Here is a 16,856-nt window from a genome sequence, read left to right as displayed (position 1 = left end):
ATGTAAACAAAGTATATGGGGAATGTTAAGCAACAACTATTTTATGAGGTATAACTGTCTTAAAAGAAGAGAAATTAAAATTTTGAAAAAGTTCAATATTTTCCAAACTTTTTAACTAAAAAGGTGAAATATATCAACTCAAATTTACCACTATCAAGAAGTACAATGTGTCACAAGAAAACAATCTCAGAATGGCTTGGAAAAGTAAAAGTGCTCCAAAGTTATTACCACATAAATTGACATGTCAAATTTCCCAAAAATCGGGTTAAATAAACTGTACAATAAGTTGAATCGCAAGTTTACAAGCAAATTCAGGCTCACCGCTTCGTAGCACCAGTCTTTTAGGACATCAAGATCACCTCTTACAATTGCCTTTGGGAGGAAAAAAAAAAAAAAAAAAAAGATTGAAAAGATTATTAAAAAACAATAAATGATAGTGATAAACATTAAAATTCTGCTCTCTAACAGCCTATACAAACACTAGTAATTATTATTGCATTAATTGTTGCACAAATAAAATTAAATCTATAGTCTTTTTACCTGTAGAGAGATGGTGCCTTAACAGGACAGGGAGGCACTTAATACATTCAAGAGGCCAAAATCAAATATAGTCAAGTTGTTGCCTATTAGGGCTTTAATTAATATTAATTTGCATTGGTGTGCTCGGTTGTAAAACAGTTATAAAATCAATGCCTTTCTTACATATCACCAGTTCTGAGACTCTCCTAAATTATGTACATAGAGTGGATATAAAAAGTCTACACACCCGCTAAAATGCCAGGTTTTTGCTAGGTATAAAAAAAAAGTCAGACCAAACCGAACCTTGTACGCCGAACTTGAAAACACGTTCGCTCAACCCTAGTGGTAAGTTATCAGCTAATCCTGGCAGAGCACATGGGTACAGGGTACCCATGTGCTATGCTAGGAGTTAGTAAACCTATGGGAGGGCATGGGCAGGAGCAGCAATATGCACTCCTGCCCGTACACACTGCTGCTGCGGCCCTATTCATAAAGTGTCTACAGCCTGTACTCCGTTGAGCAGTCAGTGGTATACAGAAATGTCAATTTTAAGCGCACACAGAATGGTGTACTGTAATAAAAATACAAAATCCATTAATAAAGTACAGTATATTACAAAAACTATTACTAGGGCATTAGGGACTTCTTATAAAAATTTTACTCAAAGGTTTAGTTACTCTTACTTAAGGGTTACTTAACCTCCTCCCGTCCGCCCATAGGATATAAACGTCCTATGGGTGGATCTCTATTTCTGAACGCACGTTTTAAAACGTCCGTTCAGAAATTGCAGCTGCACGCTAATCGTGCAGCTGCTGATCGGGTTGCCCGCTGTCAGTGACAGCAGGGCAACCCAGAGAGAAGGCAGGGACAGTGCCCAGGGGTCCCTGCCTTCTGGATCGCTGCATACACAGCAGGAGCGCTTCCTGTTCCTGTTCCGGACCGCCGGGACCGGAGAGTGCAGGAGCTGTGTGAGGTCTTTCACAGACCTCGATCAGCCCTGCACTGAGGCTGTACAGCGCAGAATTATGCTGTAAAGCCTCTCTGGGGGGTGCATTTCTTCTGTAACTGGGGCTACTATGTCAGCCCCAGTTACAGGAGAAATCAATAGTGAAAAAAAAAAGAAAAAGTGAAGCAAATGTCCCCCAGAGGTCTTGTATGACCTTATGGGGGACGAAAAGTGTAAAAAAAATAAATAAATAAAGGGTTGAAAAAATAAAATAAAAAAAACTTTCACATGTAAAAAAAAAAGTCCCCAAGTAAGGAATAAAAAATAAAAATGTTAAAAATAGAAAAAATAAAATAAAATAGACATATTTGGTATTGCCGCATCTGTAAAAACCAGCTCTATAAAAATATCACATGACCTAACCCCTCGGGTGAACACCGTAAAAAAAAATAAAAAATAAAAAATGTCAAAACAAGCAATTTTTGTCACCTTACATCACAAAAGGTGCAACACTAAGTGATCAAAAACGCGTATGTCCAACAAAATGGTACCAATAAAACCGTCACCTCATCCCGCAAAAAATGAGCCCCTACATAAGAAAATCTCTCAAAAAATAAAAAAACTATAGCTCTTAGAACATGGAGACACTAAAACATAATTTTTTGGGTTTCAAAAATGCTATTATTGTGTTAAAGTGAAACAAATAAAAAAAAGTATACATATTAGGTATTGCCGCGTCCGTAAAAAACAGCTCTATAAAAATATCACATGAGCTAACCCCTCAGGTGAACACCGTAAAAAAAAAAAAAAAAAGTGTCAAAACAAGCAATTTTTGTCACCTTGCATCACAAAAGGTGCAACACCAAGTGATCAAAAACGCGTATGTCCCACAAAATGGTACCAATAAAACAGTCACCTCATCCCGCAAAAAATGAGCCCCTACATAAGAAAATCTCAAAAAATAAAAAAAACTATAGCTCTCAGAACATGGACACATTAAAACCTAATTTTTGGGAAAAAATGGGAAAGAAAAACATATTTGCCTGTCATAAATAGAATGTCAGTTTGTTATGATGTTTTGTTGGAATGACATTTATGTACAATATGCATGTACTGTATTCTTTTTCCCAGAATAAAAACTTATTTAAAAAAAAAAAAAAAAAAAATTTGGTTTCAAAAATGCTATTATTGTGTAAAACTTTAATAAATGAGAAAAAGTATACATATTAGGTATCGCCACGTCCGTAACAATCTGCTCTATAAAAATGTCACTTGACTGAACCCCTCAGGTGAACGCTGTAAAAATAAATAAATAGAAACTGTGCTAAAACAACCAATTTTTTGGTCACCTTGCCCCATAAAGTGTTATAATGAATGATCAAAAAATCATATGTACCCAAAAATAGTACTAATAAAACTGGCACCTTATCCCCTAGTTTCCAAAATGGGGTCACTTCTTGGGAGTTTCTACTGTAAGGGTGCATCAGGGGGCTTCAAATGGGACATGGTATCTAAAAACCATGTGGAGTTCCTTTTCTTCTGCGCCCTGCCGTGTGCCCATACAGCAGTTTCTGACCACATGTGGGGTGTTTCTGTAAACTGCAGAATCTGGGTAATAAATATTGAGTTTTGTTTGGCTGTTAACCATTGATGTGTTAAAGAAAAAATTGGATTAAAATGGAAAATCTGCCAAAAAAGTGAAATTTAAAAATTTGATCTCCATTTTCCTTTAATTCTTGTGGAACGCCTAAAGGGTTAACAAAGTTTGTAAAATCGGTTTTGAATACCTTGAGGGGTGTAGTTTCTACAATGGGGTCATTTATGGGGGTATCCACTATGTAGGCCCCACAAAGTGACTTCAGACCTGAACTGGTCCATAAAAAGTGGGTTTTGGCAATTTTCTTAAAAATTTGAAGAATTGCTTCTAAACTTCTAAGCCTTCTAACGTCCTAAAAAAATAAAATGACATTTCCAAAATGATGCCAACATAAAGTAGACATATGGGGAATGTTAAGTAATAAATATTTTATGAGGTATCACTTTCTGTTTTAAAAGCAGAGAAATTGAAATTTAGAAAATTGCGAATTTTTCAAATTTTTGGGTAAATTTGGGATTTTTTCATAAATAAAAGGTGAAATATTTTGACTCAAATTTATGATTATCATGAAGTACAATGTGTCACGAGAAAACAATCTCTGAATGACTTGGATAAATAAAGGCGTTCCAAAGTTATTACCACATAAAGTGAGATATGTCAGTTTTGCTAAATTAGGCCTGGTCAGGAAGGGGGCAAATGGCCCAGATGGCAAGTGGTTAAGGGAGTGCATGTTTAAGCAACCACATAGTTTTAGTTATTTATTTTTCCACCGTAGAAAATTTTAGTTTTTCAATTGAATTGTACAGAATAGGCTGAGTTCACATCAGCGTTCAGCCTTTCCGTTCTCCTACTCCGTTATAGGAGCAGGAGAAGGGAAAGTACGGATTTGGTACATAACTGAGCCGAACGGAGCCTACGGACCCCATAGACTATAATTGGGTTCATTAGGTTTCCGCTCAGAGGAAGATTTTTGAATCGGAGTCAAAAGTCCTGCGCGCACAACTTTTGTCTCCGCTCCAAAATCATCTTCTGAGCGGAAACCTAACGGACCCTATTATAGTCTATGGGGTCCGTAGGCTCCGTTCGGCTCAATTATGTGCCGAATCAGTCCTTTCCTAAACGGAGCAGGAGAACGGAAAGGCTGTACGCTGATGTGAACTCAGCCTTATAGGTGACATTAAATGTGAAAGATTTCTGAAATGATTGTTCTTGGTCTTATTTTTGTTTAACATGATAAAAACCTGGCATTTTAACAGGGGCTTGCAGACGTTTTATAGCTACTGTGCATGCTGTGGTAGTGATTGACAGAATTATCTACACGAGTTTGTATACATGAAGAACTATCACTTTCACACACTTTCTATATGAACTCTGGTATCATTTCAATAGTTTTAACATACAAATACTGACTAGTCACAGGAAACTATATATCCTCAAACTTAGCCCATGAAGTCCTCAAATAAAGTAGCAAAAGTTAACAGTCTTAATTTATGTCCATGGATTATTTTTGAATATTTTAGACGGATGCTAAATTACTACATTATCATACTTAACATTTGATTAACATTTTAGTCTAAGTATAAGAATAACATAACCAGAAAGACAAAAGAAATACATTTTACCTCCAATATGTTTGGAATTATATCCTTCTCACACAATTTCAAAAATGCATCCTTATCAAAGTTTGGATCAACCTTTACAATTTCTGTTAAAACCTCTGACATCTCAGTTTTAGAAAACATTCCCCCTAAAAAAACAAAAATGGTTATACAACCACAGTTTTTTTGCACAGTCAATTCAAATTAATCTACCAGACCAATAGTAGTTAGAAAACAAACCAAAAAAAATAAAATGCAGAAAACCAGCAGCCCGAGTAACTGGAGAAAATAGGAATTAGGCTAAATGCACACAAACGTTGTTTGTTTCCGTGTCCGATCCGTTTTTTTTGCGGATAGGATGCGGACCCATTAATTTCAACGGGTCCGCAAAAAATGCGGACAGCACACCGTGTGCTGTCCGCATCAGTATGTCCGTTCCGCAGCCCCGCAAAAAAAAAACAGAACATGCCCTATACTTGTCCGTTTTAGGCATTGTTACAATGGATTCGCAAAAAAAAAAATTTTTTTTAAATGTCATACGGATGTCATCCTTTTTTTTTTTTTGCAGATCCGCAATTTGTGGACTGCAAAACACATACGGTCGTGTGCATGTAGCATTACACTCCGTAAAGCTCCTCACACAGTTCTTTACCCTCATGGCCTCAGAACATACCAGATGCCCCCTCCCCTCACAGCAATGAGTTCCCCTTACAGCATCTGAGAGTTTTAAAAACCGGAAGCGCGGGATTCTTCTTCAGGCGCGCTTTCCCCAAGAGGAGATCAGGCAAAGCACCCTGTTCTAAAAATGAGTCGCAGCCTGTACTTCGCTTCTAGGCTCATTGTTAGTATATACCAGTTCAGACCACTAGATGGCAGCACTGAACTGTGATAAAGTGGTTTCTATACAGAATAATGGGGCAATTTACATATGATTGTAAGTTGTGGTCCACTTGGGCGACTTTAAAAAAAAAAAAATCTTTTTGTTAAGTTTAGAAAATATAAAAAACCATAAAAATTTTAATCGCCCCCATTCCCCAAAATAAAAAGAGACAAAAACAAAATAGAATTATGGCCATATGGTGAATGGTGTAAGAGAATTTTTTTTTCTAAAAACAAGTTGAGTTTTTTTCATCACTATCTCCCAAGAAAATTGAATAAAAAACGATCAAGTCGTACACAACCCAAATGGTATTGTTAAAAACAACAGATCATCCCGCAAAAAATGAGCCCCCCACATCTCCACAACTATAAAAAAGTTGACGGTCAGAATATCGCGATGAAAAGAACATTTTTTTTTACGAAGAGAGTCCAAATAAGGCTTAGCTTGCTGCAGTGAGCGGGCCTATAGAGGTCCTGAGTGGGGGGGCTGTTAGGGTTGCCACATATCCCAACAAAAAATACTGGTTACACAAGTTAAAAAGGTTGGTTTGGGTTAATATGGGTGTTATTTGATCATATTTTACGTTTTGCTCCATTTTATTTTCTCAAAATTAACTTTTTACTGTTGGGGAAACCCTGTGTATTTAAATTTCATTTAGCCTCTATTTTTAAAATGTTTCTGTGGGGATTCAAACTCACAACCTTCTACATTAAGGGCAAAAACCTTAACCACTGAGCTGTAGAGCTCAATGCTATGTTTTTGCTGAAAAACCTCATAGAAGTTTCTCTTGTATTACACGGTGTGCTGTCCGCATCAGTATGTCCATTCCGTAGCCCCGCAAAAAAAATAGAACATGTCCTATTCTTGTCCGTTTTAGGCATGGTTACAATGGATCCGCAAAAAAAATAAAAAATCTGATGGCATTTTTTTGTTTGCGGATCCACAATTTGCGGCCGGCAAATTACAAACAGCCATGTGCATGTAGCCTTAGACTTACCGGTAATTCACTTTTCAGAGATTCTCTCATGACAGCACAACAGGAGGATGCTCCCCTTTGACCTTCTTGGGACAGGAAACAGAGCGGTTAAAAAGGTCCCTCCCACCTCCATTCACCAGTGTTTTTCCAGATTACCACACCAGGATGGATGCAACGGATTCATTAAAAGCACCAGAAAATCTTAAATTTTATATTTACATGGTAGTTAGTAAGGGAGGGAATGTACGTGTGCTGTCATGAATCTCTGGAAAGCGAATTACCGGTAAGTCTAATCCTATTTTGAAGTTCATCCCTCATAACAGCACAACAGGAGACGTACCAAATTATAATTTAGGGGGGACCAAGTCTAAGAACAACATATCTCACATAATTATCATTGGATAAAAAATACCATTTCATAGAATCAGGATCAAACCTGAGACAGAAACTTTTTGATTCTGCCAGAAAACTAAATCTTGATGACAGAATTTGTGAATGCAGTCGCATCTCTAAAATGTCTCTATCTGTATCTCTATTGATCAACAGACCTACCTCTGTATATAGACTTAAATACTTAGAGGAAGAATAAATTGTCTTATTAGACGTAAGCCATAAAAAGGATGCCCTTTACCTCTAAGCCTAGTTTACACTGCGTGCAGAATTATTAGGCAAATGAGTATTTTGACCACATCATCCTCTTTATGCATGTTGTCTTACTCCAAGCTGTATAGGCTCGAAAGCCTACTACCAATTAAGCATATTAGGTGATGTGCATCTCTGTAATGAGAAGGGGTGTGGTCTAATGACATCAACACCCTATATTAGGTGTGCATAATTATTAGGCAACTTCCTTTCCTTTGGCAAAATGGGTCAAAAGAAGGACTTGACAGGCTCAGAAAAGTCAAAAATAGTGAGATATCTTGCAGACGGATGCAGCACTCTTAAAATTGCAAAGCTTCTAAAGCGTGATCATCGAACAATCAAGCGTTTCATTCAAAATAGTCAACAGGGTCGCAAGAAGCGTGTGGAAAAACCAAGGCGCAAAATAACTGCCCATGAACTGAGAAAAGTCAAGAGTGCAGCTGCCAAGATGCCACTTGCCACCAGTTTGGCCATATTTCAGAGCTGCAACATCACTGGAGTGCCCAAAAGCACAAGGTGTGCAATACTCAGAGACATGGCCAAGGTAAGAAAGGCTGAAAGACGACCACCACTGAACAAGACACACAAGCTGAAACGTCAAGAAATATCTCAAGACAGATTTTTCTAAGGTTTTATGGACTGATGAAATGAGAGTGAGTCTTGGTGGGCCAGATGGATGGGCCCGTGGCTGGATTGGTAAAGGGCAGAGAGCTCCAGTCCGACTCAGAAGCCAGCAAGGTGGAGTACTGGTTTGGGCTGGTATCATCAAAGATGAGCTTGTGGGGCCTTTTAGGGTTGAGGATGGAGTCAAGCTCAACTCCCAGTCCTACTGCCAGTTTCTGGAAGACACCTTCTTCAAGCAGTGGTACAGGAAGAAGTCTGCATCCTTCAAGAAAAACATGATTTTCATGCAGGACAATGCTCCATCACACGCGTCCAAGTACTCCACAGCGTGGCTGGCAAGAAAGGGTATAAAAGAAGAAAATCTAATGACATGGCCTCCTTGTTCACCTGATCTGAACCCCATTGAGAACCTGTGGTCCATCATCAAATGTGAGATTTACAAGGAGGGAAAACAGTACACCTCTCTGAACAGTGTCTGGGAGGCTGTGGTTGCTGCTGCACGCAATGTTGATGGTGAACAGATCAAAACACTGACAGAATCCATGGATGGCAGGCTTTTGAGTGTCCTTGCAAAGAAAGGTGGCTATATTGGTCACTGATTTGTTTTTGTTTTGTTTTTGAATGTCAGAAATGTATATTTGTGAATGTTGAGATGTTATATTGGTTTCACTGGTAAAAATAAATAATTGAAATGGGTATATATTTGTTTTTTGTTAAGTTGCCTAATAATTATGCACAGTAATAGTCACCTGCACACACAGATATCCCCCTAAAATAGCTAAAACTAAAAACAAACTAAAAACTACTTCCAAAAATATTCAGCTTTGATATTAATGAGTTTTTTGGGTTCATTGAGAACATGGTTGTTGTTCAATAATAAAATTAATCCTCAAAAATACAACTTGCCTAATAATTCTGCACTCCCTGTATATGGTAAGTACCATTGGGTAAAAGCGACTCGCTCTAAAACCAGATAAAATATTGTAACATCATATATAACCGCTAAACGGAGAAAAAAAATTCAACCTAGACCGCCATTGCAGTTAATTCCCAAGAGCTTAATTGTTATAATCTGATAAACAACTCCGGATGTCTACAGGGTATATGTAAGAAACAGAGCCAAGCTGACAGCACTGGCACACGGCAAGCATGGACATCAACGATGAGGTAACCAAACTGTACCATTAACTTCATACCAGTCCAGGACAAGCTCGGGATCCCGAGGGAGGAGGAAGAAAGAAGAAGAACTCTTTCCGAGAACCCACCTGCCGCATAGCTTCAAGGTCAGAAGCAGTCTTAAGGGTTTCACAAGATCTTTGCATGGCACTAGTCAGGAGACACAAGGACTGAGGTGTGAGCATGGCTTTAAAGGGATTCTGTCATCAGATTTTACCCCTATAACCTAAAGAGATCCTCATGTCCGGACTAATAATAAGAATCCTAAGCTGGCCTTATTAAACCTCACTGAGGCTCTATTTGTCCAAAAAACAGGTTTTTATAACCTGCCAATCACTTACTTAAGGTGCCCAAGGGGAGGTCCGTTAATACAGGGTGCCCGGCCGCACCCCTCGCCGTCCGGTGCCCAGCGCCGCCTTCCGTCTCTTCAGCGCCGCCTCTGCAATCCTCCCGTCCCTTTGCCAGATCCCGCGCCTGCGCACTAAGCTCAGCCAATCTGCAGGTCATATTAGGGTTGAGCGAAGTGCGCATGAAGCCGCTGCCAGGAGTCCGCACGGGCGCATCAGGCCGAGCCTAGTGCACAGGCGCGGGATCTGGCAAAGGGACGGGAGGATTGCAGAGGCGGCGCTGAGCTGTAGAAGGCGGCGCTGAAGACAGGGAAGGCGGCGATGAAGACGGAAGGCGGCGCTGGGCACCGGACGGCGAGGGGTGCGGCCGGGCACCCTGTATTAACGGACCTCCCCTTGGGCACCTTAAGTAAGTGATTGGCAGGTTATAAAAACCTGTTTTTTTGACAAATAGAGCCTCAGTGAGGTTTAATAAGGCCAGCTTAGGATTCTTCTTATTAGTCCGGACATGAGGATATCTTTAGGTTATAGGGGTAAAATCTGATGACAGAATCCCTTTAAGTGTGAATGTGGACAAAGGAATGCACAGTCTCTATTGCAGTTTTGTAGCTCCCTGGGTTGGCTTGCAGTGAGGGGAATCTCCTTCCAAGAGGCGACAGCCGTTGAGGTTATGGGTATTAGGTGCAATGAAGGCTGGGTCCCTAATGTTCGTGGCAAGCGGCAGCAGGCCATGCGCAGAGGCAAGCGGCAGCAGACCATGCGCAGAGGCAAGCAGCAGCAGGCCAGGCGCAGAGGCAAGCGGCAGCAGGCCATGCGCAGAGGCAAGTGGCAGTAGGCCATGCGCAGAGGCAAGTGGCAGCAGGCACTCATGGGGTCCTACCACTAAACTGCCCGGTTATAGACACGCCACAGTGTCTGGGTTTGGAGCATTTTCACCCGTTTAAGCCACTTTTTTCAGTGAGTTTTTGTCCTTATGTGTATGGAATGTGCCACTTTATATTGTTGGTAACATTCTTTTGCACCTGGTAGCTTCTGTGTCACATGGTCTGTTGTGGGTGCGGCGGTTTGTGATACCACTATGGAGGCATGTGAGAGCCTGGCTCCGATATGTTCCTGTCAATCTGGTGGGACCGTGCTGCTCCTCATACACACAGCTTTTTTCCTTGAATGCAGGTATTCACTTAATCCGGCTCAAGACAGACACCTCTAGATTAGGGGCGAGATCCACTACCGATGATTCAGAAATTACATCAGTTCACTGAAAAAAATGCACCAAAATGATACGGGGTGGGGCGAGATTTTAACTGTGCTGGTGGAACTCTCACTATTGTGCGGTTTGACATCTTGCAGATAGCCCACGACGGCTCAGCATAGAGGTGTGGGTGGTTCTGAACCATACAGAGATGACATGCTGAGCTTTCTAACCTGCGTGGAAGTATACTGCGATTTAATCTAGAGGCGTCTGTCTTGAGCCGGATTAAGTGAATACCTGCATTCGAGGAAAAAAGCTCTGTGTGAATGAGGAGCAGCGCGGTCACACCAGATTGACATTTTATAATTGTGAAGAACCCACTTCATTCAAGGAGACCAGCAGCGCAAGTACCATTGAAACCTAGCGACTTATTTTACTCTTTTTTGCTCCAATATGTTCCTGACTGGAAGATATCGGCAAAGTTCTCAGCTTTTAACATCGGTCTGAGGAATTCGCTAGTATTGTCAGTAGCGTATCATTTTGGTGCATTTTTTTTCAGTGAACTGATGTAATTTCTGAATCATCGGTAGTGGAGGGAAGGCATAACAGTCTCCAATGCCATCTTGCAGGGAATGCATCCAAGGCCCATGGGTTGTCCCTGGGGTTTAGGGAGAAAAATACTCCCACCTTTGAGTTTGGCCTTGAGGCGAAGAGATCCATTTTGGGATTTCCCCATTTGTCCACCACCATCTGGAACAAGTCTTCGTTCAGGGACCATTCTGTCTGGTGTAGCCTGTGGCGACTGAGGAAGTCTGCTTCTTGGTTTAATACACCCTTGAGGTTAACTGCTGAGATGGAGCTCACTTTTCACTCTGCCCAGGTGAAGATCTTGGATGATAGTGACTGAAGAGCCGCTGACCGTGTCCCACCTTGGTGTGAGAGATAAGCGATGGATGTCGTGTTGTCTGAGAGGATCTTCACATGGTGACCCTGAAGAATCCTCTCCGTCACTTTTAGGGTCTCCCAGACCGCCATCAGTTCTCTGTAATTTGATGACTGCGACCTGATTGATTGAGGCCAGGTCCCTGAAACAGATGGTCTTCTACCTTTGCGCCCCAGTCTGAAAGACTTGCGTCTGTAACAACTTGAATGTAGGTAATCTTCTGCCACGGTGTCCCCTTGGACAGATTTGAGGAAAGCTTCCACCAATCTAGGGACTTCTTTAATGGCTGTAGGATAGATACCTTGCGGTCTAGCGAGGATTGTCGTTTGTCCCAGATCCCGAGGATCCAGTTTTGTAAGGGTCTGAAATGGTTCCGACTCCAGGGTACTGCTGGAATGCATGAGGTTAATAGACCTAACAGGCTCATTGCTTCTCTTATTGAGCATGTTTTCTTCCCCTGGAATGTTCTGATTTTCCGTTGCAGTGCTGAGATCTTGTCCTGGGGAAGAAAGGTAGCCTGGGCCTGGGAGTCTAGGATCATTCCCAGAAAGCATATCCTTGTGGAAGGTGAAAGGATAGACTTGTTCCTGTTTACCATCCATCCCAGCCTGTCTAGTGTTGATAGAAGGGTGTCTAAGTACGGAACTAGCGTCAGGCCCGCTTTCCTTAAGAACGCCACCACTTTCACTACTAACTTTGTAAAGATCCTCTGGGCCGAGGAAATTCCAAACGGGAGTGCTCTGAACTGATAGTGATGGTTTCGGCCTCTGTCATCTCTGATAGCAAACCGGAGGAATTTTTGGGAGTTGGTATGGATTGGGATGTGATGTTAGGCATCACTCTCTCATAGATCTATCGTACACATCAGGACATTTGGGGTTAACAAGGGTACTGTCGACATGAGGGATTCCAAACTGAACTTTCGATACAAGATGAATTTGTTTAAGGGTTTCAAATTTATTATTATATGGAACGAACCCTCTTTTTTTTTTTTATCAGAAAAAGGTTTGAATAGAACTCCCTTCCCCTGATGTAGGAGGGGAACTTGAGTAATCACGTTCTTTTTTAGAAGGTCTTGAATTTCCTGCCATAGATTTGTCTGGAAGTGCGTTATTGAAAATCTGTTTGGGGGTTTTGAAGACAGCTCTATCCTGTATCCTGAGCTTATGATCTCTCTTGTCCAAGCATTCTGGGAGCTTAATTCCCAGGATGTCAGGAAGTTTGAGAGCCTTCCCCCCACCACGGTGTCATGGTTTGTCATTTGGTTTAGAGTGGGAGGTAGGAAAACCTCTTCCTTTACCCCCTTTGGGGTAGCTCCAGCGCCCAGACTTCTTTCCCCCTGTATGATCTGTCTTGATTTGAGGAGGAACGAAAGGAATAACTGTGTTTATAGGGCCTGTCTTCAGGAAAACCCTTCTTTTTATCAGAGGCCTTTTCTAAGATCTTATCCAATACGGGGCCGAACACATACTCTCCCGAGAATGGAATGGAGCAGAGCTTCATCTTAGATGTTTTGTCAGAGTGCCCTTCTGGCAGCGTTGGAGAGGGCACCATCCCTAGCTGAGAATCGGACCGACAGCCATAAATGCCGTGGCTGATTTGAGGAGGGGTAGGGAATTTAGGATCTCCTCCCTAGGGGTTTTATTTATAATGTGGTCCTCCAATTCATTAAGCCAGAGGAAAATAGATCTGGCCACGGAGGTTGCCGCGATATTAGACTTGATGTTAAACATTGCGGCCTTCCATGATTTCCTCAAGAGGCCATCGGCTTTCCTGTCCATGGAATCCCTTAACTGGGAAGCATCTTCAAAGGGAAGGGATGTTTTTTTTATTCACCTTAGCCACCTGGACATCGAACTTAGGGTTCCCATTAAAAATTTGGGTCTCCTCTGGATCAAATAATCGATTTTTGAAGCCGGTGGAGACCCCTAAACGTTTTTCAGGGTCAGACCATTCCTCCAAAATCATGTCTCTAATATTTTCGTTAATAGGGAATACACGGGTCTTCTTAACCCGTAAGCCTCCAAACATTTCCTCTTGTATAGAATGGTTCTCTCTACCTCCTCCACCCCCATAATTGATCTAACAGCCGACATGTCCTCCATGTAAAAATAAAACCTACGGTTACTGTCAAATGATCCTGCGTCAGAGTCCCACTTCCTCCTTTCTGTGATTTGACCGACGGAACGTCGTCTAACACAGCCTCAGGAAGTCGGGCATTACAGGAAATGCACTTAAGGGATCTTGATTTTCTTGAGCGCCTCCTTGGAGACCTAAAAGAAAAAATTTATCCATGAGATGGGGGGGTAGCCATGAGAGCTAAAATACTACCCATACAATCCCCCAGCAAGAGGAGAGTGGGATCAAAGAGACTCCCTGACCATCATAATATAAGAACTTCTTTCCCCTAAGGGGAACTCACGAAAGGAGGCAATGGCTGGTCCGACTCCTTTGGCGTCTCGGTTCCGGACATCACGAGGCAGAGTACTGCTGCTGGGTACGCGGGCTCAGTTAGTCACTCCGATGCTCGGCAGCTGCTGGTGCACAGCTTGGAACACTGTGTTCGGCTTTTAGCTGGGAGTACGCCGCACGCCTGCCCATGTCACTCAGTCCGACGCCGTCATGAAGATGCGCCCGAAGCGCCGGGTGCGCAAACCCGGCTTAACCTGCTAGAGGTAAGGCGGGAGACGTCGCCCTGGGAGCAGGCTCCAGATCCTCTGCCCAGCATTAGTACCAGGACCGCGGGAGGGCAGGGGAACACCATGATCCCGAATGGTGTACGATGAAAAGAAAAAAGGTAACCACACCGCATGGTAGAAGCTTCATCTCCCTGCATACAGGGAGACCTTTCTCTGCCCTGTCCTCTGTAAGGACAGGAAACACTGGTGTTGGTGGTGGGAGGGGGAAATATAATCCTTTCTCTGTTCCTGCCCCTACAGAGGTCAGGGGTCAATCTCCTTGTATGCAGTCGTGATGATGCTATGGAAATTTTAACTCCACATCAGTCCTCAAACAGGTGATGCTAGTATCCTTTGAGTTCCCATTTAGATCCACACACAGGTTCTTAATTAAAGTAATTAGAACTGTTGAGGCAATCCAGTTGGTTAAACACATGTCTGGTTTACTTACCTGACAAGTAGTTTGCCTGGTTTACTTGGAGTATGTGCTGCCAAAGCAAGCACCAATATTGTCACCCAGCTTCTGCCAATACCTGAATACAGAGAGTTGGTAAGGAGAGGAGAAAAGGCCCCATTCCAGCTGCTGACTTTTTCAGGCGCACTGAGGCACGATCCTGCTAACCTCCACATGCACAGAGGCAGGGTTAAGGAACAGCGGATCTAAGCTCCGTAAACCCATAGCCATCCATCGTGAGGTAACCACCAGCTGCATTACCCACTTCATCAGGGTTAGGAGCAAGGCAGGGGTCGTCCGCATAAGAGGTACTGGCACAGCGACTTATAGGGTAGGAAGGATGAGGATGAACCCAATGATCGAACCCAGGCCATCAGAGAACCCACCTATAGGCTCAGACTCCACAGAGTCAGGCAGCAAGCCATGTACCGCCAGGTGGGTTCTGGGCTGCTAAGGGAACTACCCCGAGAGGTTTTAGCAAGGCTATTCGCGACCTGGAAGGGGAGTCCCGACATCCCCCGATCCTAGTACCAGCCATAGGCCCTAAAAGTAAAATTCTCTTCAACCCTAGAGCAGGTAACCTCTCTGCATCCTTCCAGGAACAGGACAGGAAGAACACTGGTGAGTGGAGGTGGGACAGACCTTTTTAACCTCTCTGTTTCCTGTCCCAAGAAGGTCAAAGGGGAGCATCCTCCTGTTGTGCTGTCATGAGGGATGAACTGGAAAGTGCACATGATATCAAACACAGAGGATCCATCATGCGTTATCCTCTAGACATCTCATTTGATTTCTCAGGTTCCTCTTCAGATTGTCTAGCCAGCTAAGAAGAGATAATGTTATAAATAGTTCTTAATGGGGATTTGTCACTTCAGCAAATAGCATTTATCATATAGATAAAGTTAATACAAGGCACTTACTAATGTATTGTTATTATCCATATTGCTTCCTGGATTAATTTTTCCATCACATTATACACTGCTCATTTCCACAGTTATGACCACCCTGCAATCCATCAGTGGTGTCTCTGGCTGTGCTTACATACTATAAAAAAGCACCAGCCTATGTGTGCTCCCACGGTCGCAGGCTGGCATTTTGTCCTATAATGTGCAAGCACAAGCACCACTGGTGGATCGCAGGGTGGTCATAACCATGGAAACCAGCAGTGTATAATTTTATGGAAAAATGAATTCAGCCAGCAAAGGAAGCAATATGGCCATGCCATGCATTAACTTTCTCTACTTGATAAATGCCACTTGCTGAAGTAACAAAATCCCTTTAAACTTAGAGATTGAACCAGTGATTATAAGCATAAGGAAAAACTTTCAGGCTACTTTCACACTGGCATTTCTGGGTCCGCTTGTGAGATCCGTTTCAGGGCTCTCACAAGCGGCCCAAAACGTATCAATTAAGCCCCAATGCATTCTCAATGGATAAGGATCCGTTCAGAATGCATCAATTTGGCTGCGTTTGGTCTCCGTTGCATTTTTTAGACGGTCACTAAAACGCAGCTTGCAGCGTTTTTGTGACCGTCTGACTATGCGGAGCCTAACGGATCAGTCTAGACTTACAATGTACACTCACCTAAAGAATTATTAGGAACACCTGTTCTATTTCTCATTAATGCAATTATCTAGTCAACCAATCACACGGCAGTTGCTTCAATGCATTTAGGGATGTGGTCCTGGTCAAGACAATCTCCTGAACTCCAAACTGAATGTCAGAATGGGAAAGAAAGGTGATTTAAGCAATTTTGAGCGTGGCATGGTTGTTGGTGCCAGACGGGGCGGTCTGAGTATTTTACAATCTGCTCAGTTACTGGGATTTTCACGCACAACCATTTCTAGGGTTTACAAAGAATGGCGTGAAAAGGGAAAAACATCCAGTATGCGGCAGTCCTGTGGGCAAAAATGCCTTGTGGATGCTAGAGGTCAGAGGAAAATGGGCCGACTGATTCAAGCTGATAGAAGAGCAACGTTGACTGAAATAACCACTCGTTACATCCGAGGTATGCAGCAAAGCATTTGTGAAGCCGTTTTGACTTAGACTTTTTTTTAAAATGTATAATGCAAACAAATCCGTTATGAACAGATACAAGCATTTGCATTATTGGTGCGGATCCGTCTGTGCAGATACAAGACGGATCCGCACCAAACGCGAGTGTGAAAGTAGCCTCACTTGAATTGTACCAAGCTACAGTAGTCAGGCATAGCCACTAAACAGTGCATGGAGCCGTTCCTGGTTCTGTTATAGCATCAGCAGGGGTGCGGGGAGTCCTAAAGATAGA

General features: G+C 42.5%; 1 protein-coding gene across 2 annotated transcripts in view; it reads right to left on the bottom strand.

Moving 5' to 3' along the window:
- The window catches only part of TIMM44 (translocase of inner mitochondrial membrane 44), a 262,338-nt gene that overhangs the window by 86,232 nt on the left and 159,250 nt on the right, over positions 1-16,856 (bottom strand). For both annotated transcript variants that reach the window (XM_040417742.1, XM_040417741.1), the window contains 2 exons: positions 4,685-4,809; positions 322-372 (listed from right to left, as the gene is read on the bottom strand). In XM_040417742.1, the coding sequence (XP_040273676.1) occupies positions 322-372; positions 4,685-4,809 (176 nt within the window). The remainder of the gene's footprint in view (positions 1-321; positions 373-4,684; positions 4,810-16,856) is intronic.

This window comes from Bufo bufo, chromosome 2 (assembly GCF_905171765.1).
Source record: "Bufo bufo chromosome 2, aBufBuf1.1, whole genome shotgun sequence".
NCBI lineage: Eukaryota > Metazoa > Chordata > Amphibia > Anura > Bufonidae > Bufo > Bufo bufo.
The sequence above is the reverse complement of the archived record's forward strand: the minus strand, read 5'-3'. Positions and strand labels throughout refer to the sequence as shown.